This window comes from Erinaceus europaeus, chromosome 15 (assembly GCF_950295315.1).
Source record: "Erinaceus europaeus chromosome 15, mEriEur2.1, whole genome shotgun sequence".
Taxonomy (NCBI): Eukaryota; Metazoa; Chordata; class Mammalia; order Eulipotyphla; family Erinaceidae; genus Erinaceus; species Erinaceus europaeus.
The window spans coordinates 25,936,569-25,959,639 of record NC_080176.1 but is presented as its reverse complement, the minus strand read 5'-3'; the positions used below and the strand labels follow the sequence as shown (position 1 = coordinate 25,959,639).

General features: G+C 53.7%; 3 protein-coding genes across 13 annotated transcripts; 2 read left to right on the top strand and 1 right to left on the bottom strand.

Moving 5' to 3' along the window:
- The first annotated feature begins 389 nt into the window (after positions 1 to 389).
- Positions 390 to 10,381, top strand: GAL3ST4 (galactose-3-O-sulfotransferase 4). 7 transcript variants are annotated; one of them, XM_060173388.1, is made up of 7 exons: positions 390 to 572; positions 669 to 808; positions 1,015 to 1,187; positions 2,635 to 2,766; positions 5,122 to 5,425; positions 5,634 to 5,937; positions 9,073 to 10,381. In XM_060173388.1, exons 1-7 carry the CDS (start codon positions 408 to 410, stop codon positions 10,015 to 10,017), a joined length of 2,163 nt encoding a protein of 720 aa, XP_060029371.1. In that variant the 5' UTR covers positions 390 to 407; the 3' UTR covers positions 10,018 to 10,381. The 7 variants fall into 7 exon arrangements, with proteins under 7 accessions (XP_060029371.1, XP_060029370.1, XP_060029375.1 ...); XM_060173387.1 differs by having other exon boundaries at positions 2,635 to 2,790; XM_060173392.1 differs by lacking the exons at positions 390 to 572; positions 669 to 808; positions 1,015 to 1,187 and adding an exon at positions 3,370 to 3,493 and having other exon boundaries at positions 2,636 to 2,766.
- A 1,157-nt stretch (positions 10,382 to 11,538) lies between these two features.
- Positions 11,539 to 15,626, top strand: TRAPPC14 (trafficking protein particle complex subunit 14). Of its 2 annotated transcripts, XM_060173383.1 has the most exons (11): positions 11,540 to 12,011; positions 12,399 to 12,494; positions 12,581 to 12,710; positions 12,806 to 12,892; positions 13,000 to 13,120; positions 13,208 to 13,355; positions 13,440 to 13,522; positions 13,615 to 13,778; positions 14,210 to 14,364; positions 14,625 to 14,818; positions 14,890 to 15,626. In XM_060173383.1, exons 1-11 carry the CDS (start codon positions 11,661 to 11,663, stop codon positions 15,041 to 15,043), a joined length of 1,683 nt encoding a protein of 560 aa, XP_060029366.1. In that variant the 5' UTR covers positions 11,540 to 11,660; the 3' UTR covers positions 15,044 to 15,626. The 2 variants fall into 2 exon arrangements, with proteins under 2 accessions (XP_060029367.1, XP_060029366.1); XM_060173384.1 differs by lacking the exons at positions 13,208 to 13,355; positions 13,440 to 13,522 and having other exon boundaries at positions 11,539 to 12,011.
- Positions 15,627 to 15,827: 201 nt separating this feature from the next.
- Positions 15,828 to 21,017, bottom strand: LAMTOR4 (late endosomal/lysosomal adaptor, MAPK and MTOR activator 4). Of its 4 annotated transcripts, none has more exons than XM_007534819.3 (4): positions 20,869 to 21,017; positions 20,411 to 20,491; positions 16,377 to 16,494; positions 15,828 to 16,107 (listed from the first exon to the last, which is right to left on the bottom strand). In XM_007534819.3, the coding sequence occupies exons 1-4, from the start codon at positions 20,869 to 20,871 to the stop codon at positions 16,010 to 16,012; spliced, it is 300 nt and encodes a 99-aa protein (XP_007534881.1). In that variant the 5' UTR covers positions 20,872 to 21,017; the 3' UTR covers positions 15,828 to 16,009. The 4 variants fall into 4 exon arrangements, with proteins under 4 accessions (XP_007534881.1, XP_016048783.1, XP_060029369.1 ...); XM_016193297.2 differs by lacking the exon at positions 20,869 to 21,017 and adding an exon at positions 20,697 to 20,855; XM_060173386.1 differs by lacking the exon at positions 20,411 to 20,491 and having other exon boundaries at positions 20,869 to 20,969.
- Positions 21,018 to 23,071: the final 2,054 nt, after the last annotated feature.

The window sequence follows — 23,071 nt, the reverse complement described above, 5'->3', positions numbered from 1 at the left end:
TTCAGTCCCCGGCAGCACATGTACTAGAGTGATGGCTGGTCCTTTCTCTTCTATCTTTCTCATAAATAAATAAATAAATAAATAAATTTTAAAAAATTAAAAAAGAAGAAAGGGAGAGAGAAAAAGAGAGACATATGCAGCCCTGTTTCACCCTGCAGATGGGGGTCTCGAACCTTTGTCCTTGCTTATGGTAACATGTGCACTCATCCTGGGTGTACCACTACCCATCTCCCCCACCCCACCTTTTCTCTTTCTCTCTCGTTTACCAGAGCCCTGCTCAGCTCTGACTGATGGTAGTGCCGGGGATTGAACCTGGGACCTTAGAGTCTCAGGTTTGAGTCTATTTGCATAACCATTCTGCTGTCTCCCCAGCCCCTGAGTACTTCGGGGATGTGTGTGTCTTCCCTATGCTACAGGTGGTTCAAGACTGCGGGAGTCCCCAGCGGGGGTCGACCCGCACTCGCCGAGCTCCAGCCACCTGGGAAGAGGCAGGTTGGCCCTGGAAGTCGGGGGCGCAGCGGGTGCCGGAGGTGCATCCCACGTCGTCTGGGGGCGCCAGCCTGCGCCAGATGGTAAGTGGGGGGGAAGACGGTGGGGGGCGGGACGGCGGAGCGGGGAGGGGATGCACGCCCCAGCTGCCGCCCCCCCACCCTCGTCTGCGCGCTCAGGTGTGGGAGCTCAATGAGCGGCTGAGCCGGCTGCGGGGCTTCTGGACCAAGCTGCCGCTGGCGGTGTGCGCAGACGCCCGCATGGCGGCGGACATCTCCCAGGACGCAATGCCCTGCTGGACCGGCGCGGGGCGGGGCCGGTGAGCGCAGTGGGGGAAAGTGGGCGTGGGAACGAGGGGTGGGCCCAGTGGGCGTGGTTATTTTGCAGGGGCGTGACTGGTGGGTGTGGCCAGGCTAGGTAGCTGGGGGGGCCGGAGGGGGTGGGGGGGCCGGAGGGGGTGGGGGGTCGGGGGGGGGTCGGCCTGCGCTGGAGCCTCCGGGCTGCTTTGCGCCCCTCGGCTGGCAGGTACATGGCACCCGTGGTCGGCACCTCCTCGGAGCTGCTGGAGAACCCTGAGCTGGACGGCGAGAACCCGAGCCCCGACCTCCCGACGCGGCGGCGGCGCCTGCAGCTGCGGTCGGCCACCACTAGGATGAAGGCGGCGGCGCTGGGGCGCGACCTGGAGCTGGAGGAATGGGGTGAGGAGGCAATCATACAAGTTGGTGATCTAACAAACTGAGTTTTCTCACGGCCCCAGAATTAATTAATTAATTAAATCTTAACCGAGAACTGTTCAGTTCTGACTTACTGTGGCCGTGGGGATTGAAATTGAACCTGAAACTTTGGAGCCTCAAGCATGAGAGTGCTTTGCATCGCCTTTTGTTGTCTCCCCTGCCCCCCCAATATATATATATATATATATTTGCCTCCAGTATTATTTTGGGGGCTCGGTGCCTGCACCACGAATCCACTGCTCCAGGAGGCTTTCTCCCCCATTTAGTTGCCCTAGCTGTTTTATCGTTGTTGTGGCTATTATTGTCGTCGTTGTTGGATAGAACAGAGAGAAATGGAGAGAGGAGGGGAAGACAGAGAGGGTGAAAGAAAGATAGACACCTGCAGGCCTGCTTCACTGCTTGTGAAGCGATCCCTCTGCAGAAAAAGCCGGGGGCTGGAACCGGATTCCTTAGACTAGTCCTTGCACTTTTTGCCATGTGCGCTACCGCCCGACCCCCCCCCCAATTTTTTTAAAGATTAAATTTATTTTTATTTGTTTTTCAAAATAGTGTGAGTTTTTCTTCAATTTACTCGATAGAGACAGAGAGAAATCCAGGGGGAAGGGGAGATAAAGAAGGAGAGAGAAAGAGAGAGACACACATGCAATCCTGCTTCACCTCTCCCTCTGCAGGTGTGTGTGTGTGTGGGGGTTGAACCTGGATGCCTGTGCATTGTAATGTGTGCACTCAGGTACACCACCGCCTGGCCCCAAGATAGTGTGTATGAGAGAGAGAAAAGTGAGAAATCAGAGCAGCACTCTGGCTCATACGGTGCAAGGGGATTGAACAAAGGGTTTCAAGCTTGCAAATCCAGAGCTCTGGCACTACCTCCTAGGCCTAGTCATTTACCAGTATTCTTGCACTCATGCTTGCATGCATTCGAATTTAGTGTGTGTGTTGTGGGGAACAAAGTAAAAAACATTCTTACTGTACAGTAGGAAGCTTAGCACAGCACCCTAGAGACTGGGAAGAGTGGGCGTCCTGGGGAGGCAGAGAAACTATGGGAGGGTGGGGTTGTGTGTGCTAGACTGGCTCCCAAAGGTGAGTTTGTGCCCCACCCCCCAGCAAGGCACCCACACTCACTTTCCCCCTCTCCCATTGTCTGTCTCTTTGTCTCCTCCCCCTCCTATCATCCTGGCTGCTGGCTTCTTCTGTGTCTTGTTTTCTCTCTCTTTTCCTGTTTATCCTCTCTCCCCATCTGTCTGTCTGTCTCTTCCATCTTCTGCTCTCATTCCCATGCTGTCTGATCTCCCTGCCTTTCCCCGTCTCTCCTGCCTCCCAACTCCATCTCTGTGACCTGCGTGTCTCTCCCTTGCTGGTGACCCCACTGCCTCTCGCTGTCTACTGACCTCCGTCCTCTCCCTCCCTGCAGATGAGGATGCCAGCGGCTCTGGAGAGGGACAACACTTTGCAGATGACTGGATGGCCGGGGCAGCAGTGGTGCCCGCCCCAGCCCGGCCTCCTCGACCTCCTCGAAGGGAGGGTGCTGGGGGCAAAGGAGGAGGTGTCATTATCCGCCACAACCAGGGCAGGAGTAGGACTGGGGGGGGATCTGGGGGTTTTCAAGCCCAGCCCTCCCTCATTCTCTTCCTTTCAGCTCTGGCCCTGTTTGCACCTCGATAACAGGGGAGGGGCGCCCTAGCATCTGAAGGGTTCATGGCCCTCTCCCACCCCTCCTCAGCTGAGTCTGGGAAGGAGTCGAAGGAGGGGCAGCAGAGAGAGTAGAGAAGGGGCTTTTTGGGTGAATGGCTGGGGCCCCAAATCCAGATTTCCATTGGGGGGCTGTGGGTAGGAGGGGTTCACAGTATTTATTTTTTCATTTGTAACTGGGAGGGAGGCTGGGGGTATTTATTTAGGAAGGAGGTGATGCCCCAAACTGGAGACCAAGAGAAATTTTAGAATTTGGAGAGTGGGGGTTCAAAGGAAGAGGGTTGGAAGTGGGGAAGGGTGGGGGCACCCAGTCTCAATAGTGGATGAAGCTGGATGCTAGGGTGGGGATATGGGGAAGGGAGCTGGGGTGTGTGTGTGTGTGTGTGTGTGTGTGTGTGTACACGTGAGACTGGGATGGCAGGTCTATGGGCCTGGGTCCTATTGATTTGTTTTTCAGTATCAATTTCTTAAGCTCAAATATCCAAAAAAGGGACGAGAAGCCCACCTCGTGACCTCTGCCAGCCACCACCTTTCACAAGCTTCGGCCTTCCGTGCTGTGCTGTTTCTGCCGCAAATAAATGGTTAATTTATTGGACAGTGTGGAACTTTCTTTCTATGCCTCCAGCTTCCCTCACTGTCCCCCTGCCTGCTTCCCTGGCTTCTCCTGGAGTCTGTCCCCTGGGGTTGAATCTGGGTCTCTTCCTTGGAAAAATTTGTGGGTTTGGGGGGGGCAAAGAGGTGCTATGGTAGGCTTCCCCTCCCCCAATTCTTTGAACAAGAACATCTATCATGGACACACTCCAGCCCCTTGACCTGGAAAGGGGGACGCCTGTCCTCTGTGTCAACTTCTGGCCACCTTGCCCTTCCTTGACAATGTCTGCTTTCAACTCTTGCTGCCATTTTCTCCTTTCTTCTTTCTTTTCTTTCTTCCTGCCGCCTGAATGAGTCTTTTGTTCTGTGGAGAAAGCCGAGAGGAGAGGAAGAGGTAGCCATGAGCCCTAGGTGTGAAAGGTGGGTTCAAGTAGTGCCTCTCAGGGCAGGAGGGCGGGCTGTGAGCTGAGATGCAGGGAGGCAGGGATGCGGCAAGGAGCCACCCCTAGCGGCCTCCAGGCCCAGCGGCTGCCGGGACTGGCGGGACAAAGGAGGCCGGGGCGGGGCCTGGACAGTTGAAAGTTTATGGGGAAAGTTGGGGCGGCTGGGAGGGCCAGACCTGGTTTCCCTGCTGCTCCCCAGGGGCGAGGGAGTGGGCCAGTGACGCCGGGCTGCAGCCCACTGGAGGTACCCTTGGATTTGTGGGAGGGGGCCTAGGAGTTCTGTGACAAAACCCCAGAGGGATACAACAAAGGGCATGGAGCAGACTGAGCAGGAGGGTGGGACTGGGTAGATGAGGATGGAAGAAAAAGACGAGTGGACCCACACAAGAGTCCCGTGCTGGGCTGCATCCTGGGGCCCTGGTGGGGGAGGGAACTGGGGTGATGCCAGGGGGCAGGCTTCTAGTAAGTGTGGGTTCCTTGTGTCTGTCTGGGTCACTGCCAGCTTGTCCTGAGAGGCAGCTGTCAGGACTTGTTACTCGATGGGGCTGAGGCTGTAATCTGGAAGGGGAGGATCCGGATTCCCTGATTTGGAAGCCGGCCACGGAAGGATTCTGAAGCCTTCTGAAGCCGGGTGTTTGTCTCTGTCTTTTTTCCCACTTCCTCCCCCATTTTCCCTGGGAGTTGTAAAGAGGGGAGTGGGACTAGGATGTCTGAGGAATCTGACCTTTGTAAGAACCCCACATCCCCCTGCAGCCTCTCACTCCCTGTGGTCAGAGTCTCCAAGAAGCCTGACCTCTTTCTTTCTCTGAACAACTCCCCTTCTTTGCCTCAAAACGGGCTCCTTGCCCTGATTTGTCAAATTATCACCAAAGGGCCCTGGGGAAGAAGTAGGGGTGAGGGCTGCTTGAAGTGAGGATCGGCTCTTGGAAAGTCTCTCCTGCCCTTGGAAATTCCAGGGCTCATGGGAGAGACCGACCATAGGTGGGGTTTGTAGGAATTGGTAGCTGCCAGCAGAGAAGTGTTTGTGTGTGTGTGTGGGGGGGGGGGGGCGGGGGTAGCAGGAAGACAGGGTTAGTGAGCGCACCCCCTTCTCCTTCCCCCGAAATTGGATATCCACTGCAGAGGAGGGTTCTGCTCCTTAGACTCCCCTCCTGCCCCCCTCACTTCCCTTCTAGACGCTGACAGAGGCAAAAATCTGCCAACTCAGGGAAGCAGGGCTGTGAGCAGGCCCAGGGAATGCCCCCCACTTCCAGCCCTCACCTCCTGTGGCTGCACAGTGCCTCCTCTCCTCCTGCAGTCTGCGCCTCGGCTCTGGGCCCTGAGTCCCCGCAGCGACCCCCACCCCCTGGGCCACATGGGCTCACGGTCTCCAAGTAGGACCCTTCGCCTCTGGGGACCTCGGAGCCTGGGGGTAGCTCTGGGGGTCTTCATGACCATCGGATTCGCCCTCCAGCTCTGTGGGGGACCTTTCCAGAGAAGGTGAGTCCCCATCTTGTCCCAACTGCAGATAGAAACCCGTTCCCCATCCCACCTGGGGCTGCAACTCCTAGGGATTTAGAGAAGGCAAGCCCAGCCCAGCCCAGGGCCTCGGTCCTTGCTTCAGGAGGTGGCAAGCCACCTGCTAGTAAGGACAGCACACATCCCTCTCCCCCGCCCTCCCGCTCCTGCTGTTTCTCCTGTCTTCCAGGCTCCCTGGGTTGCAGCTGCTCCAGCCCTGGACTTCGTCCCCACAGCCGGCCAGCCTGTCCTGCCCCCCTCGGCAGCACCTGGTCTTCCTAAAGACTCATAAATCAGGGAGCAGCTCTGTGTTGAACCTTCTGCACCGCTACGGGGACCGCCACGGGCTGCGCTTCGCCCTCCCCGCCCGCTACCAGTTTGGCTATCCCCGGCCCTTCCAGGCCTCTCGGGTTAAAGGCTATCACCCCCAGGATGAGGGCACCCCATCCTCCTTCCACATCCTCTGCCACCACATGAGGTTCAACTTGAAAGAGGTGAGAGGGGTTGGGGGCTGGGGAGGAGGGCTAGAGCCTGATGGGCTCCCCAACATCAATTCACCACATCATTGAGCCTGGGCTCAGGACACTGCTCACTTGATAAAGCACACGCCTTCTCATGTGCTAGACCTTGGGTGTGAACCCTGGCACCGTATGTGGAGCATGGTGGACAGCACAGGAGCTCTGTTAAGGTGGCACAGTGCCGCTTTCTCTCCCTCCCTCTTTCCAAATGAAAAATAAAGGTAATTGGACTTTGGGTGGGGGGTTGCTCAGCAAAGCGGTACCACATAGCTGCAAGGTCCTGCATTTGTTTCTCTGCACTGTGTAAGCAGAAAGTTAAGGGTAGGGGGGTAGGTGGTGATGCACTGGTTAAGTGCACATAATATTAAGCACAAGGACACATGTAAAGATCCAGTTTGAGCCCCTGGCTCCCCACCTGCAGGAGAGACACTACACAAGAGGCAAAGGGTGTCTGTAGATGTCTGTCTTTCTCCCTTTCTATCTCCCCCTCGTTGCTCAGTTTCTCTCTGTTCTATTCAGTGAAATGGAAAAAATGACCTCCAGCAGCAGTGGATTCATCTGAGCCCCAGCAATAACCCTGGGGGCAATTAAAAAAAGAGAGAAAGAAAGAGAAATACCTGAGATACCTGCAGATCTGCTTCGCTGATTGTGAAGTGTTCCCCCTTGCCAGTGGGGAGTGGAGGCTTAAACTCTAGTCCTTGCGCATGATAAATGTGTGCGTTCAAACCTGGTATAGTACAGCCTGCCCCCTTTCCTTTCTTTCTCTTTCTTTCTTTCTCCCTTTTTCTTTCTTTCTTTTTTTTTTTTTTATCAGAGCATTGCTCAGCTCTGGCTTATGGTGGTGCAGGGGATTGAACCTAGGACTTTGGAGTCTCAAGCATGAGAATCTCTTTGCATAACCATTATGCTATGTACCCCTGCCCCCCTTTTCTTTTTTCTTTCTTTGCCTTTCTTTCCTTCCATCCTTCCTTCTTTCTTTTCTCCTCCTTTTTGTGGTGGTGGAGTTGGGAGTAAAGCTCCTAGGACCAACTGTTTCATTCAGATAAACAGAGAGGGGCACACTGTTGCACTGGAGCGCCCTCGTGGCATTCTCACATGCCACTGGGTCTCAAGCACACCTACCTGAAGAGCTCTCGCCCCCATTCTATGTGAAAACCTTACCAGCACCTTGAGGGAAGCCAACAGCCTTTCTGCTGTACAGATGAAGAGGTGGAGTTGCACAGAGGCTCAGTGGTTGGAATCCCTGAACTGAAAGTCACAAAACTAGGACCTGATCCCGAGCCCAACTGCTCCGAGGTTAAAGCACCGTGTGTGTGTGTGTGTGTGTGTGTGTGTGTGTGTGTGTGTGTGTGTGTGTGTGTGTGTGTCTTACTGTGGGAAGACTATTCATGTTAAAAGGCAGAGTTTTCTAGAGAGAAGAGCAGATGTGACTCCATAGTAGGGAAAGGCTGTGTTAGGCTCTCAAAGGGAGAGCAAAGCACCAACTGGAGCTGGAAAAAGCACCTCAAGGGTGTGCGTTTGACCATGGCTGGGTGTGAGGCCACCACAAGGCTATGACAGATAGGTTTCTCTGGTCAGGACCATGACCTTTTGTTTTAAAGATTTTATTTATTGATTCATGAGAAATGATAGGAGAGAGAGAAAGAACCAGACATCATTCTGGTACATGTGCTGCTGGGGATTGAACTTAGAACCTCATGCTTGAGAGTCCAGTGCCCTATCCACTACGCCACCTCGGGCAGTAGCACAGCGGGTTAAGCACACGTGGCGCAAAGCGCAAGGACTGGCGTAAGGATCCCGGTTCGAGCCCCCGGCTTCCCACATGCAGGGGAGTCGCTTCATAGGTGGTGAAGCAGGTCTGCGGTGTCTTTCTCTCCCCCTCTCTGTCTTCCTCTCCTCTCTCCATTTCTCTCTGTCCTATCCAGCAATGACAGCATCAGTAACAACAATAGAAACTACAACAATAAAACAAGGACAACAAAAGGGAATAAATAAATTTTTTTTAAAAAGATGCTAATAACTTGTGCAGCTGGAGAAGGAAGCCGGGGCTTCCTGGCAACATCCTCTGGAAGTTCAAGGAGGTGGGGGGATTAGTAGCCTTTGGTGTTCTCATAGTTTTTTTTTGTTCTCCCCCCCCTTTTAAACTTTTATTCTTCTCCTCCTCCTCCTCTTCTTCCTCCTCTTCTTTATTCCACCAGGGTTATTGCTGGGGCTTGGTGCACTACAACGAATACACCTCTCCCGATGCCATTTTTCCTTTTTTTTTTTTCTTTTCTATTTTTGTTTGACAACAGAGAGAAATTGAGAGAAAAGGGGAGGAGAGATGGGGGAGAGAAAGATAGACATCTGCAGACCTGCTTCACTTCTCATGAAGTGTTCCCACTGCAGATGGGAGAGTGGGCGCTTGAACCTAGGTCCTTGAGCATGGTGATATGTGCACTTAATCAGGTGTGTCACTGCCTAGCTCCCTTTATTTTCTTTATTTTCTTTAAATATTTTACTTATTTATGAGAAAGATAGGAGAGAGAGAGGGAGAGAGAGAAACAGACATCACTCTGGTACATGTGCTGCCAGGGATTGAACTCAAGACCTCATGCTTAAGAGTCCAGAGCTTTATCCATTGCACCACCTCTTGGCCCACCCTTTATTTTCTTTTTTAAAAATATTTTTTAAATATTTATTTATTTATTCCCTTTTATTGCCCTTGTTGTTTTATTGTTGTAGTTGTTGTTACTGATGTCGTCGTTGCTGGATAGGACCTGCTTCACTGCTTATGAAGCTACACCCCTCCAGGTGGGGAGCCAGGGGCTCACACCAGGATCCTTATGCCTCCTGCGCTTAACCCGCTACGCTACCACCCGACTCCCCTTAAAAATATTATTTATTGGATAGAGACAGAGAAAAACTGAGATGAGATGGAAGGGGAAAATACAGAGGGAAGAGGGAAAGAGATACCTGCAGCCCTGCTTAACTGCTTGTGAAGTTTCCCATCTGCAGGTGGCGAGATGGAGGGGCTTGAACCCAGGTCTTTGTGCTTAGCAGATGCGCCATGGCCTTGCCCCCTTTCTCACAGTTTCTTTCTTACCCACCCATCTCTTGCTCCCCCTGTAGGTCCTCCGAGTCATGCCTTCTGACAGCTTCTTCTTTTCCATTGTGCGAGATCCTGCAGCGATGGCCCGATCCGCCTTCTCCTACTACAGATCCACCTCACCTGCCTTCCGCAAGGCGCCCTCCCTGGCTGCCTTCCTGGCCAATCCTCGAGCCTTCTACCAGCCTGGCGCCCGTGGGGACCACTATGCACGCAACTTGCTGTGGTTTGACTTTGGCCTCCCCATCCCCCCGGAGATGAGGCCCCAGAGAGGGAATCTTCAGCCCCCCAACCCCCCTTACACTCCAGACCCCAATGCTCTGTTCCAGCCTGCTCCCACGATGGCCCAGGGGCATGGCCAGACGTCCAGCCCTGCCTCAGTGTCCTCATCCTTCATGCAGTGGAGTCTGGCCTGGCTGGACTCCGTTTTCGACCTGGTGTTGGTGTCCGAGTACTTTGACGAGTCCTTGGTTCTGCTGGCTGATGCGCTGTGCTGGGAGCTGGATGATGTGGTGGGCTTCATGCATAATGCCCAGGCCTGGGGGCAGCCGGCGGAGGAGGACGGGCAGCTGGCAGCGCGGGCCCGGGCGTGGAACAGCCTGGACTGGACTCTGTACCTGCACTTCAATCGCAGCCTGTGGGCGCGGGCCAAGCAGTATGGCCGAGGCCGGCTGGAAAGCGCGGTTGCTGAGCTCCGGGCCCGGCGGGAGGCCCTGGCTAAGCACTGTCTGGTGGGTGGCAAGGCCCTGGACCCCCAGTACATCACTGACCGCAGGTTCCGTCCCTTCCAGTTTGGCTCAGGGAAGGTGCTGGGCTATGTCCTTCGGAGTGGACTGAGCTCTCAAGCTCAGGAGGAGTGTGAGCTACTGGCCACCCCTGAGCTGCAGTATAAGGACAAGCTGGATGCCAAGCAGTTCCCCCCCACAGCCGCTCTGCCCCTCAAGACCTCAAGCCTCCTCTCCCCATAGGCATCAAGGTACTAAGTCTCAGGATGAAGAGCAACTAGACTAGATGGGTGCTTGGGATCAGCAGGGTAGATGCTGCCTGCTCCCTAGGGCATAAATGAAACTGGAGGTGGGAATGCAGCTAATCCCCCAGCCCTCATCAAGGCCGCCCTACCCACCCTGGGAGCCCTTCCCTCCCTCTGGTCCCAGGTCAGATAGATCTGTGTAGGTGTTTGCAAACCCCCTGGAGGAGTACCTCTTGGAGTTGGGGAGGAAGTGAAATTTGGAGATGGGAATGACTTGTCCATGTCTCTAGGAAAGATATGTTCCTGGGTCATGTGCATTTCACTCTGGAACAAATGAATAAATAAATGACTTGAAACTTCGACTTGGCTTTCTGGAAGAGGGTGGCACAGTGGGAGAAAGCAGGACCCTTCATGAAGCTGGTCCCAGAGTCCGATCCCTGGTACTGGTGAGCCGGAGTGATGCTCTGGTTCTTGTTTTTTCTCTTTCTTCTTTTTCTTTTATTAGTGATTTAATATTGATTTAAAAGATTATAAGACAAGGGGGTTGGGCAGTAGTGCAGCAGGTTAAGCACACATGATGAGAAGCACAAGGACCAGCATAAGGATCCCGGTTCAAGCCCCCGGCTCCCCACCTCCGGGGGGGAGGGGGTCACCTCACAAGTGGTGAAGCAGGTCTGCAGGTGTTTTTCTTGTCCCCTCTTGATTTCTCTCTGTCCTATCCAACAACGACAGCAATAACAACAATAGTAATAACCCTAACAACGATAAAAAAAATAAGAGGGTGGGAAATAGCCTCCAGGAACAGTGGATTAGTGGTGTAAGCACCAAGCCCCATCAATGACCCTAGAGGCAAAAAAAAAAAAAATTATGAGACAAGGATGTAATTCCGCTGTTCCCACCATGAGATCACAGATCTGGGTTGACTATTCTTTCTTTCCTTTTTTAATGTTTTTAGTGACTTAATATTGATTTATAAAAATCGTAAGACCACACCCTTCCCACCACCGAGTTCTGTGTCCCCATTCCCTCCATTGGAAACTGCAGTAGTTCTTTCAATATCACAGATATGGGTTGACTATTATTTCTTTCCTTTTTAAATGTTTATTAGTGATTTATTATTGATTTACAAAATCATAAAAGACAACAGGGTACAATTCCACACCGTTCTCACCACCAGAGTTTTGTGTCCCCATTCCCTCCATTGGAAACTGCAGTGGTTCTCCCAAGGTCACAGATACGAGGTGACTATTATTTCTATATCATCTATCTATATGCATATATATATATATATACACATTTAGATAGATCTGCACATTTTTCCTATGCCTCTCTCAAATAAGCAAATTGATGTATTGAGTTTATTGGGCGCGGCGTGCCCGCGGGAGACCCGTTTGCTCTGCGGTCGGTCAGTCCATCAGTCTTGTCTGTCCGCGGCCTCCCGGTCCCCGCAACGGCCGCATCCCCCCACCAACCCCGGGGCTCCCAGGCCACACCCCTTCCCTTCCGCTTCCGGTCTCGCCCCAGTCATTCGGCCCGCGCCCCGGCTGCGGCCCCGCGGGGTCTGGCTTCCCGGTAGGTGGCCGGCCGGCCGGCTGGCGTGTGGGTGGGCGGCACCCCGCAGCCCCGCCGCCCCGCGGCCCCATGGAGTCCCAGTGCGACTACTCCATGTACTTCCCGGCCGTGCCGCTGCCGCCGCGCGCCGAGCTGGCGGGCGACCCGGGCCGGTACCGGGCGCTGCCCCGCCGCAACCACCTGTACCTGGGCGAGACGGTGCGCTTCCTGCTGGTGCTGCGCTGCCGCGGGGGCTCCCAAGCCGCCTGGGCCGAGCTGGCCGGCGCCCTGGCCGCCCTGGCCTCGGTCAGCGCGGGGGGCGCTGCGGCCGGCGGCGGGGAGCCCGAGCCCGGGGACCCCGGCGGCGGGGGGCTGTTCCGAGGCTGCAGCCCCCTCCTCACGCACGGCCCCGGCCCGGCTACCTCAGGGGGAGCCACCACGGTGAGAAACTGGGGGACCCCAGCCGGGGGGGGGGGCGGGCTGAGGGGCGGGGAGGCCGGAGGCGCTTCCCCTGGCGGATGTGCACGGGCTGCCTTCACTGACCTGGCTGTCCCCTCTCCTGACCTGTCTCCTCTCCTGGCCTGTCCCCCTGTCCTGACTTGTCTTCTGTCCTGTTGTCCCCCCCGTTCTGACCTGTCCTCTATCCTGGCTGTCTCCATGTCCTGACTGTCCCCATCCTGACCTGTCCCGTCTTGACTTGTCCTCCCTCTGTCCTGACTGTCCCACTGTTCTGACTGACCCCCGTCCTGACTGTCCCCTCTCCTGACCTGTCCCGTCCTGACTTGTCCTCTGTCCTGACTGCCCTCCCTCTCCTGACCTGCCCCCCAGCTGCCTGTGGAGGAGCCCATCGTGTCCATAGATGAGGTCATCTTCCCGCTCACCGTTTCACTGGACAGACTGCCCCCAGGGACCCCCAAGGCCAAGGTGAGCCCTGCTAGGGCTGGAGCTGCTGCCCTCGTTCCTGCTGGGAGACAGCTGTCCTCCCCTGACGGTGTGTCCCTTGTGCTCAGATTGTCGTGACGGTGTGGAAGCGCGAGGTGGAGGCCCCAGAGGTCAGGGACCAAGGCTACTTGCGCCTGCTGCAGACCCGGTCTCCTGGGGAGACCTTCCGGGGAGAGCAGAGCGCCTTCAAGGCCCAAGGTGGGGTGCAGAGTCGAGGGGAGAAGGGGAGCATCAAAACTCTGGGTGGGAAGGAGGCCCCAGTGGCCACCCCTCACCCGGCTGCCCCCCTGCAGTGAGCACCCTGCTGACCCTGCTCCCCCCGCCGGTTCTGAAATGCCGTCAGTTCACTGTGGCTGGGAAACACTTGACCGTGCTCAAGGGTGAGCAGGGGGTCTGGAGTGGAGGTTGGGGGGGGAGGGTTCTGGGCAGGTAGGTGGGAGGGAGGTGGGTGGCTGGTGGGTGTGAGCCTGGTCCCTCCCTCCCACAGTGCTGAACAGCTCCTCCCAGGAGGAGATCTCCATCTGGGACATCCGCATCCTCCCCAACTTCAATGCCAGTTATCTACCTGTCATGCCTGATGGCTCCGTGCTGCTGGTAGACAATGTCTGGTGAGTCCCAGGGAGGAAGGGGTGGGCAGGGCTGTGGGTTGGGGCAGGCACAGCGGGACCAGGCCCCAGACCCTTCTTCCCACCCAGTCACCAATCCGGGGAAGTCTCCATGGGCTCCTTCTGCCGGCTCCCTGGCACCTCCGGCTGCTTCCCCTGCCCACTCAGTGCCCTGGAGGAACACAACTTCCTGTTTCAGCTGCGAGGGGGCGAGCAGCCCCCCCCAGAGGCCAAGGAGGTATGTGTGCCTGGAGACAGGGCAGGATGCATGGGAGGTTGGCCAGATAAGGGGCCCCTTCCCAGGTGGTGCTTGCTTCCGCAGGGCCTGGAGTTCCCCCTGATCGCTGTGGTCCAGTGGTCCACCCCCAAGCTACCCTTCACCCAGAGCATCTACACCCACTACCGGTAGGTGTGTGCACACCCACCTGCCACACACCGGCCTGCCCACCTCCGGTTCGGGACACACACACCCTGCCCCTCTCTCTCACTGCTTCTAGCCTGCCCAGCATTCGCCTGGACCGCCCGTGCTTCGTGATGACAGCCTCCTGCCAGTCCCCTGTGCGCACCTACGAGCGCTTCACCGTCACCTACACACTGCTCAACAACCTCCAGGACTTCCTGGCAGTGAGGCTCGTGTGGACCCCAGAGCACGCACAGGCCGGTGGGTTGGCTGCTGGCCCGGACCTGAGGACTTGAGCACGGGGCGATGGGGAGGATGGATTGTTTGTGCCACAGATGGAGTTTAGCGGCAGCCCGGGGCAGAATGATCCCAAGAGCCTCAGTGAGCTGGACTCCCTGGTGTGCGGGGGGTTGGGAGGGTGTCAGCTTCACCCATGTGCTAGCTGTGTGACCCTGGGAAAGCTGCCTAGCCTCTCTGAGCCTCAGGGGTCTCATAGGCAACAGGGAGAAAGCAGTATCACGGTTGTAAAGTTGCTACAGCAGACCTCCAGGCATAGTTAAAGACTATCGGCTGTTATGCTATGTGTGAAAGATGTCACGGTGGGTGCCACAGAGTGGTTAGGCGGCTGTTTGTGGTAGCCCCATGTGGACACCACACCCACCACCATAGCCACTCACTGCCTGTGCCCACAGGGAAGCAGCTATGTGAGGAGGAGCGCCGTGCCATGCAGGCCGCCCTGGACTCCATCGTCTGCCACACGCCCCTCAACAACCTGGGCTTCTCCCGCAAGGGCAGCGCTCTCACCTTCAGCGTGGCCTTCCAGGCCCTGAGGACCGGGCTTTTTGAGGTGGGCTGGGGCAGGCTTTGGGCTGTGTGTGTATGTGAGGGTTGTAGGCGGGGTCATGGCTGGTGGGTGGCATCTGGGCAGGTGGAGGAACCTGTGCCTAGAGTGTATGACCCACTTAGGAGGTTGAGACAGGTGGGAGAAGCCAGGACTTCTAGTTTCTTTGCATGAAACTAGGGGTGACCCCAAAAAGTTGGCCCTGGGACTTAGGTCCCACGTAGCCCATTAGGTGGGGCACCAACCTGGGTACCTCCTTCCTGCAGCTGAGCCAGCACATGAAGCTGAAGCTGCAGTTCACTGCCAGCATGTCCCACCCCCCCCCGGAGGCCCGGCCCCTGTCTCGCAAGAGCAGCCCCAGCAGCCCGGCTGTCCGGGACTTGGTGGAGAGGCACCAGGCCAGCCTGGGCCGCTCCCAGTCATTCTCGCACCAACAGCCCTCCCGCAGCCACCTCATGAGGTAGGTGCCTGGGGATCTGGGAGGGGCCTGGGGTCTGGGCACAGCCCACAGCTGCTGCCTCTCACCCTCAGGTCCGGCAGCGTGATGGAGCGCAGGGCCATCACACCTCCTGTAGCCTCCCCCGTCGGCCGCCCCCTTTACCTGCCCCCCGACAAGGCTGTGCTGTCTCTGGACAAGATCGCCAAGCGCGAGTGCAAGGTCCTGGTGGTGGAGCCTGTCAAGTAGCCCCTGGCCAGCTTGCCCCCTCTCAAATGACTCCCCCTACCCTCAGGGGGGAGGGTTCCTCTCCAGGTGGGGCCTCCCTTGGGAATCCTCCCACCCACCCCACCATGGATGAGGAGGAGGCTCTGCAGGGCCGCCTGTCTGTGTCTGCTGAGGGACAGGGAAGAAGCTGTGACCTGAGTGAGGGTGGCTGCAGCACTCAAGCCAACAGTATTTCCCCAGCCAGGGCAAGGGCACCCCAGAGCTCCCTGGCCCCTGGCCTTTTACCCTGGTTCTAAGTTTACAGAGTGTTCTCAGTCTCTTCGGTTGTCTCTCTCCCTCCCACATTCCTTCTCACCCAGCCACCCGCAGGGCTGAGATTTAGAGGGTGGTGGTACAGGGACCCTGATAGTGACCCTTCTGTCTCGGGGCCTGGGGGACAGCCAGGTGGCCTCCTCTTGCCCCTCACGTTTACCTCTGCAGCCTGAAGCACTTTAAGTTGTGTTGGGACTTGATTTTTTTTTCTTTTTTTGTCTGTCTGTTCCTGTAACTTATTCTCCAACTACTGCTTCCAGCTGAAATGAGACCATTAAATGCCTGTTGAGGAGGGGGACGTGTGGCTCCTTGTGCTGGTGGCTAGGGCTCTAACCACTGCTCTCCACTTGATCTTGTTTTCCAATACCCGGTTCTGTACACCCAGAGGTGGCTGTGCCGCTACTCTTGGCCAAGGTACCCCCACTTTTTCCCTTGGGTGGAACATAGGCATGGGGTCTACTTTACCCCTCAAATACACATCCCTAGGCTTGAGGAGGTCAGATGCATGTTTATTAGGGAGGGACTTTCCTTTGAGCTCTCCTTAACACAGCATGTGGGCCCTAAGCCCCTGTGCTTCCAGGGAGGTTAGGTAGGGGTGTGGCTGAGGAGTTTTCTGTCTTCCGTTATAGTGGCAGGTAGCAGACCCAGGCACCTGCCCCTTGCCCTCTGGCAGGCTCACACATCAATGGGCTCCCGGCCTCGGTTCTGCCTCTTCACCACAAACACCCTCTGTCCTGACACAGTCACCAGGAGTGTGTGTTCTCCAAAGACCACTGTGGGAGAGACACCCCTTCCCCCGGGTCCAGGAGAGGGAAGGGGGGCACAAAATTAGTGGGAGCCATTTAGCCAGAGGAATTCAAGGCTCAAAAGAGACAGCTTCACTTTCGTGATTATGATTCTGAGGGTTAATGCCTGACTGGCCAGAACCAAGGGGCCCAAAGGAAGTGAGGGAGGTGAGTAGGAGGGGCTGGGTGAAGTCCCCTCATCCCAGCAAACTTGGAGTGCTCCCTCACCTGTCATCACTTCAGGGACAGGGGCTCACCAGATAGGCGCTTGAAGGGCACATTCATGCCATGGTGCAGCCGGAATCCGCAGGCTGTGCTGACCAGCTCTGAGATGGCGCTGGCTGCCTGCTCGTCATTCTCTAGATCACCCGATGACTGCAAGAGTGGAAGAGATAGCATAATGGTGATACAAAGGACTCCTGTCTGAGGCTTCCAAATCCCAAGCTCAGTCCTCAGCATCACCGTCAGTTATGAGCTGAGCAGGGCTCTGGTAGAGAATAAACACCGGAACAGGGGTAGATAGCATAATGGTTATGCAAACAGAATAAACACCAACAGATGAGTGCAGGAGAGGTCAGAAACCAGAGCACAGTCCCAGAAGAGCATACCAGGAACTTAGGTTCAAGCACTGAACAACTCACTGCCCACCATCCAGTTACCCTGCTTTGGAAAAACCTCTCGAGGGACTGTCCTGTATCCCATCTACTCTTACTCTCTGCCCTCACCCTTTATTTGTTGACCAGAATACTGCTAAGCTCTGGCTATTAGCAGAACTGGAATGGAACCTGGGACCTCTAGCTTGCAAGTCCTTTGCACTACTGCTGTGCTATCTCCCTGCCCCATCCTTATAACACTAGCTCCCCCCGATGAGTGGTGACTCACATCCATCTATTAACTGGCCATTCTGTAGCCACTGACACTGGGTTTCTTGCCCTGTCTCCACTGGTCAGTCCTCAACCACCATTGCCTTGCTCAGGGCTCCATTTTTTTTTTTTCACAGCCACTTGCTGCTCCAGCTGCAGAATCTGAAACACGATTGTACCATTGTAATTAAGCCCTGGCTCCTGACTAGTGGCTTTTGGGCAATGGTGTTGCCTGGGCCTCCTCTTTCCTGTGACTGTCTCAACTTCTACAGTTCTGCTATGAGCGTCCCATCAGGTGAAGATCAGTGCCCTTTCTCCTCAGACATTCTGTACCTCGGTTTCCTTTGTAGCTTGCTGATAGCAGGGCCTAGCCCATGGGGGCCAGGGGGGATGGGGTACATGAGAGAATGCTGATGAGATGCTCCAGGCGATCCTCTAGCTTAACTGCTAATATTCCCATCAAACTCAGTGTCAAAATTTCCTCTTGGGAGTCGGGCAGTAGCGCAGCAGGTTAAGTGCAGGTGGAGCAAAGCACGAGGAACGGCATAAGGATCCCGGTTTGAGCCCCCGGCTCCCCACCTGCAGGGGGGTCGCTTCACAGGCGGTGAAGCAGGTCTGCAGGTGTCTATCTTTCTCTCCCCCTGTCTTCTCCTCCTCTCTTCATTTCTCTCTGACCTATCCAACAACGACAACATCAACAGTTAACTACAACAATAAAAACAAGGGCAACAAAAAGGAAATAAATATTTTAAATATATATCTGTCGGATAGTTGGAAAAAAAAAATTCCTGGGAGTTAGGCGGTTGTGCAGTGGGTTAAGCGCAAGTGTCGCAAAGCGCAAGGTGAAGCAGGCCTGCAGGTGTCTTATCTTTCTCTCCACCTCTGTCTTCCCCTCCTCTCTCCATTTCTCTCTGTCCTAAGATGACATCAATAGCAACAACAATAACTTCAACAACAATAAAAGTAAGGGCAACAAAAAGGAAAATATTTTAAAATTTGAAAAAAAAAATTCCTCTTTTCTCTCTTCCCCAATCAGCTTTCTTAATTTCCTTTTTGTTTAAAAAAGAAGCTCTACTGGAATGGAGTACCTGTCTACTCTATGACCAACCTCTGGTCATTAACAAGACCTATTGATTCTCCCATTAGTCACTTCTCTGTGGCTAGGGAGATAGCTCAGCTGATAGAGCGTAGGACTTGTGTGCCTGAAGGCTCCTGGTTTGATTCCCAGTGATGCATGATACACTGGAGTGGTGTTCTGGTTTTTCTGTCTCTCATGTGAAATTATCTCACAGGAAATAATTCTTTTTTTTTTTTAAGTTTTTTTTTTAAATATTCCCTTTTGTTGCCCTTGTTTTTATTGTAGTTATTGTTGTTGTTCTTACTGATGTTGTCCTTGTTAGGTAGGACAGAGAAGTGGAGAGAGGAGGGGAAAACAGACGGGGAGAGAAAGATGAGACACCTGCAGACCTGCTTCACCTCCTGTGAAGCGACTCCCCTGCAGGTGGGGAGCTGGGGGCTCAAACCAGGATCCTTACTCCAGTCCTTGCGCTTTGTGCCGTATGCTTAACCCAGTGTGCTACTGCCGGACTCCCAGGAAATAAGTCTTTTAAAAAGATGTTTTTCTTGGGCCAAGAGACAGTTTACTAGATAGAATGTGCACCTTGCTATGAGAAAGATTCTGGGTTTGAGTCTCAGCACCACATGGGAATACCATGGACTATAAGGGATGGAGAGAAGCTCCATGGGTGGTTTCACCTCCTCTCTCTTTCTCTAAGAAACTGGGCCCAGGAGACTGCCTGGCACTACATTACAAAAAAAAGCCTGTCTGAATTTTAGTCAAGGAGAGGCTTTGTCACATCCTTGGGCCACTGGAAGCTCAGTTCTCTCCTTGCTCTCTCTCATGGTCACCACTCTAGCCTCTTAGCCAGGTTTCAATAGCACCCTCCTGAACTCTGCCCCTCCTGACGCATCCTCATACCTCACAGGGCAGCCTCACTCAAATACTTCATCAGCTCATGTTTCCATCTTAAAAAAAAAACAAACCTTCAAAGCTATTATCCTCAAGACCAACCCACCTGGCCTTTAAACCCACCCCTTACTTCAGATCTCCCATTACCCTATACCTTCATCTTCTCCAAATCTTTCCTAATGTGTCGACATAAGCCCACCACCAGTTTTGACAGACTGCAAGTGTGACCTCCCAGCCCAGAAGATTCTTTTCTGCCTGTTCACAGCTGTCCCTCCTTTAAGCTCAGCTGAATTCTGAGCTCCTCCAGGGAAGTCTTGTTATACACAAGTACTAACAGAGTAAAGGGGTAGGTAGTCCTTCATTTTCTGATTCCCTTCATTGTTTTTTACCACTCACGTTTTTTTTTTTTTTAAATAGAGATAGAGGGAGAGAGTGAGAGACCACAGCATGGAAGCTTCCTTCCTTCAGGGCAGTGGGGGGCCAGGTTGAAACCTGGGTCATGGCTATGGCAAAGCTGTACACTGTCCCGATGAGCTATTTCACCCACCCAACTAACATGATTTTCAACTTTCAAACTTGAGCTTTGCCACCCTAGATAGAAACACAAATATGTAGAGTGAATGATGCGCTGTACTATGGGGAAAAGCCTCTTCACTAAATACCCAATTAAAACACACTCAAGTTGGCAACAAAGCTCCGAACTAGTTGTGTGACTTTAGTCTAAAGTTAGTAATCCGCCCCCCCCAACAGTTGAGACTGTGATTCCAGACATTTGACTAATTCCTGAAAATTTTAGATCCTTTTCTTTTTTAGTGATTTACTATTGATTTACAAAATCATAAGATACAACAAGGGCAACAAAAGGGAACAAATAACTATTTTTAAAAAATCATAATAGGGGTAGAATTTCATATGGTTCTCGCCACCAGAACTGTGTCCCCAACCCCTCCACTGGAAACTGCAGTAGTTCTCCCAAGGGCATGAATACAGGCTGATTCTATAATTATATTTCCTTCATTTATTTCAATAGTCCTGCCTTCACTTCCTTCCTAAGACACCGCTACACCTATTACTACTTCTGGTGTTATTGTTATTATTTACCTCTTATAGATAAGAGAAACCCTGCCTGGCTTCCTCTAGTGTTTTCCAAATTTACTGGTTTAAAAATAAGATTCCTGGTGACAAACACTTTGGGTCCCTTTCTTCCTTTAATCATAACACTACCCTGGTTCTGGCTTGTGGTAGTGCTGGGGGCTGAACCTGGGACCTCTCAGCCTCAGGCATGAAAGTCTTTTGCAGAACCATTATGTTGGCTCCCCCAGCCCCTCTGAAAGCTTATTAGATGCCAGACAGACTGGTGAACAGAAGCAAATCAGGCCACACACTGGACGGTGTTAATAAGGGAGTGTCACTGGGTCATGTGAACTGGGGGTCCCCCATTCCCTTTCCCTGAACGCACCGCCAGCACTGCGCCTTCACTCAGCACCAGGTAGCCCAGCTGGTCTGGGATGCGCTCCAGGCCCTGGGTCAGTGTAGACGTCTAGGGAGCAAAGATGCAAAGAAACAGAGGTGTGCTGGGAGGCGGAACCCGCAAACCCAGGCCTCTCCCTCTTGCCCCAGCCAAGGTCTTGCAAACCCACTTCCCTTTGCAAGGCTTTCAACACGCATCTTCCGTCTCCCGGCCACTCTCTTGCCCTGGGCCACCCCCCACCCCCTCGTCCCATCTCCTGGGGTCCCCTCCGTACCCCACAGATAGGTCCCGAAACCGGGTACATCCTCCTCTCCAGCCGTCTTTGACCCAGGACGGGCTAGAAGGGAGGACGGACCACACACAGTCTGGAAAGGGGCGACTCCAGCGTCCGGGGCCCCTGGCCGCGAAACCCCTCCAGCAGCCTCCGCGCATGCGTCCTCACTCACCATGGCAGCCTTAGGTGCTGGGGGGGCCCTCCGGACCCAAGAGGTAGCTTCCGGCTCCAGGCCCGCCTCACGTGCTTCCACCGACAGGGGCGGGTGTTGCTTCCGCCCCGCCCTACCCCCAGTTGCGGATTGGGGCCCAGCTGTGTCACAAACTCCGTGGACCAGTGCAGAGCTCTGCTTCCAGAAGACGCTCACGGATTGGACACACTCTCCGTTCTCCCCACCCCTCGATCTCAAAGCGCTTCGCCTGCAGCAGAGGGGCGGGGCCTGAGAGAGGGAGCGGTCTCTAAGTGTGCGCCTGCGCGCTTAAGGGCCTCAGTTGTTCCTTGCAATCATAGTAGGTCACTTTCGGAAAACCACTTCATCCTAAATGAGAGGATGAAATGACATGACATAGAAAACTACTCCGGGGGGTCGGGCGGTAGCTTAGAGGGTTAAGCGCACGTGGCCCAAATCGCAAGGACCGGCGTAAGGATCCCAGTTCGAGCCCCCGGCTCCCCACCTGCAGGGGAGTCGCTTCACAGGCGGTGAAGCAGGTCTGCAGGTGTCTATCTTTCTCTCTCCCTCTCTGTCTTCCCCTCTGTCCATTTTTCTCTGTCCTATCCAACAACGAACGACATCAACAATAACAATAATAACCACAACAAGGCTACAAGGGCAACAAAAGGGGGGGGGGATGGCCTCCAGGAGCAGTGGATTCATGGTGCTGGCGCTGAGCCCCAGCAATAACCCTGGAGGCAAAACAAACAAACAAACAAACAAAAAAAAACTACTCTGAGGGTAGGGGTATAGCATAATGGTTATGCAAAGAGACTTTCATGCTTGAGGCTCTCAAGTCCCAGGTTCAATCTGTAAACCAGAGCTGAGCAGTGCTCTGGTAAAAAAAAATAAATAAATAACAACAACAAAAAACTACTCCGATGCTGTTTTACTGCTGTCAGGCAACTTTCTATTTAAGATGGGGGTGGGGTAGTCCCTATTTGCAAGGCAGCTTTTCTTCGAAAGATACTAGAAGGAAAGATAATGGTAGATTGAGGTCCCCCGCCCCCAAGTAGTCAAGGCATCTACAATACTGACTGTTGTCGGCCAGGGGAAAATTAGGAACTTGGAGTCATTATTTATTTATTTATTTTAAAGATTTTATTTATTCATGAGAAAGACAGGAGAGAGAGAAAGAACCTGACATCACTCTGGTACATGTGCTGCAGGGATCGAACTCAGGACCTCATGCTTGAGAGTCCAATGCTTTAGTCACTGCGCCACCTCCCGGACCACTTTTTTTTTTTTAATGTTTATTTATTCCCTTTTGTTGCCCTTATTGTCTTATTGTTATAGTTAATATTGTTATCGTCATTGTTGGATAGGACAGAGAGAAATGGAGAGAGGAGGGGAAGACAGAAAGGGGGAGAGAAAGACAGACACCTGCAGACCTGCTTCTCCGCTTGTGAAGCGACTGCCCTGAAGGTGGGGAGCCGGGGGGCTTGAACCGGAATCCTTACTCAGGTCTTTGTGCTTTGCTCCACCTGCAATTAACTCGCAGCGCTACCACCCGACTCCCTGGAGTTATTTTTTAATAAGTGGGTGACACATAGGGGGAAAAAAAAAGATAATTTACTAAGTGGTTTCGAGACCTGCTACAATACTAATGTGACTGAGGCAGGGTTGCTGAGGCTAAAGGAAGGATGATTCTAGAAATAAGGCAGGACCAGGTGGCAAGGCTGTGAAGAAACCAGAGCCCTTACAATTTGGTTGCTGTGGGAATGTAAGAGAGTATAGCTTCCTTGGAAAACATAGGAGGCTCCCAAAAATGTTAAAGATGGTTACTCTGGTTTAGCAGTTTCACTCCTAGCCGCATACCTTAGAGAACTGAGGACATACATCTCTACACAAATGCAGAAACTGAGTTAAAGCAGCTTTATTCATAACAGCCCCAAATTGGAACCAACCCAAGTATCCTTGAGTTAATGAATAGCTGGAGGAAATGTGGGGTTACCACATAATGGAGTATTATCCGTTCATAAAAGGGAATGACAGTGCTGGTACATGCTACAAAGGAAAAAAAAAAAAAAACTAAGTGAAAGAAATCATACATCCACGACCATAGATTTTCTGATTCTGTTTAAATAAAGAATCTAAGTTAGACAAAGCCATAGAAACAAGAGAGCAGGGCCAGTTAAGAGGCACACCTGGTTAAGCGCACACA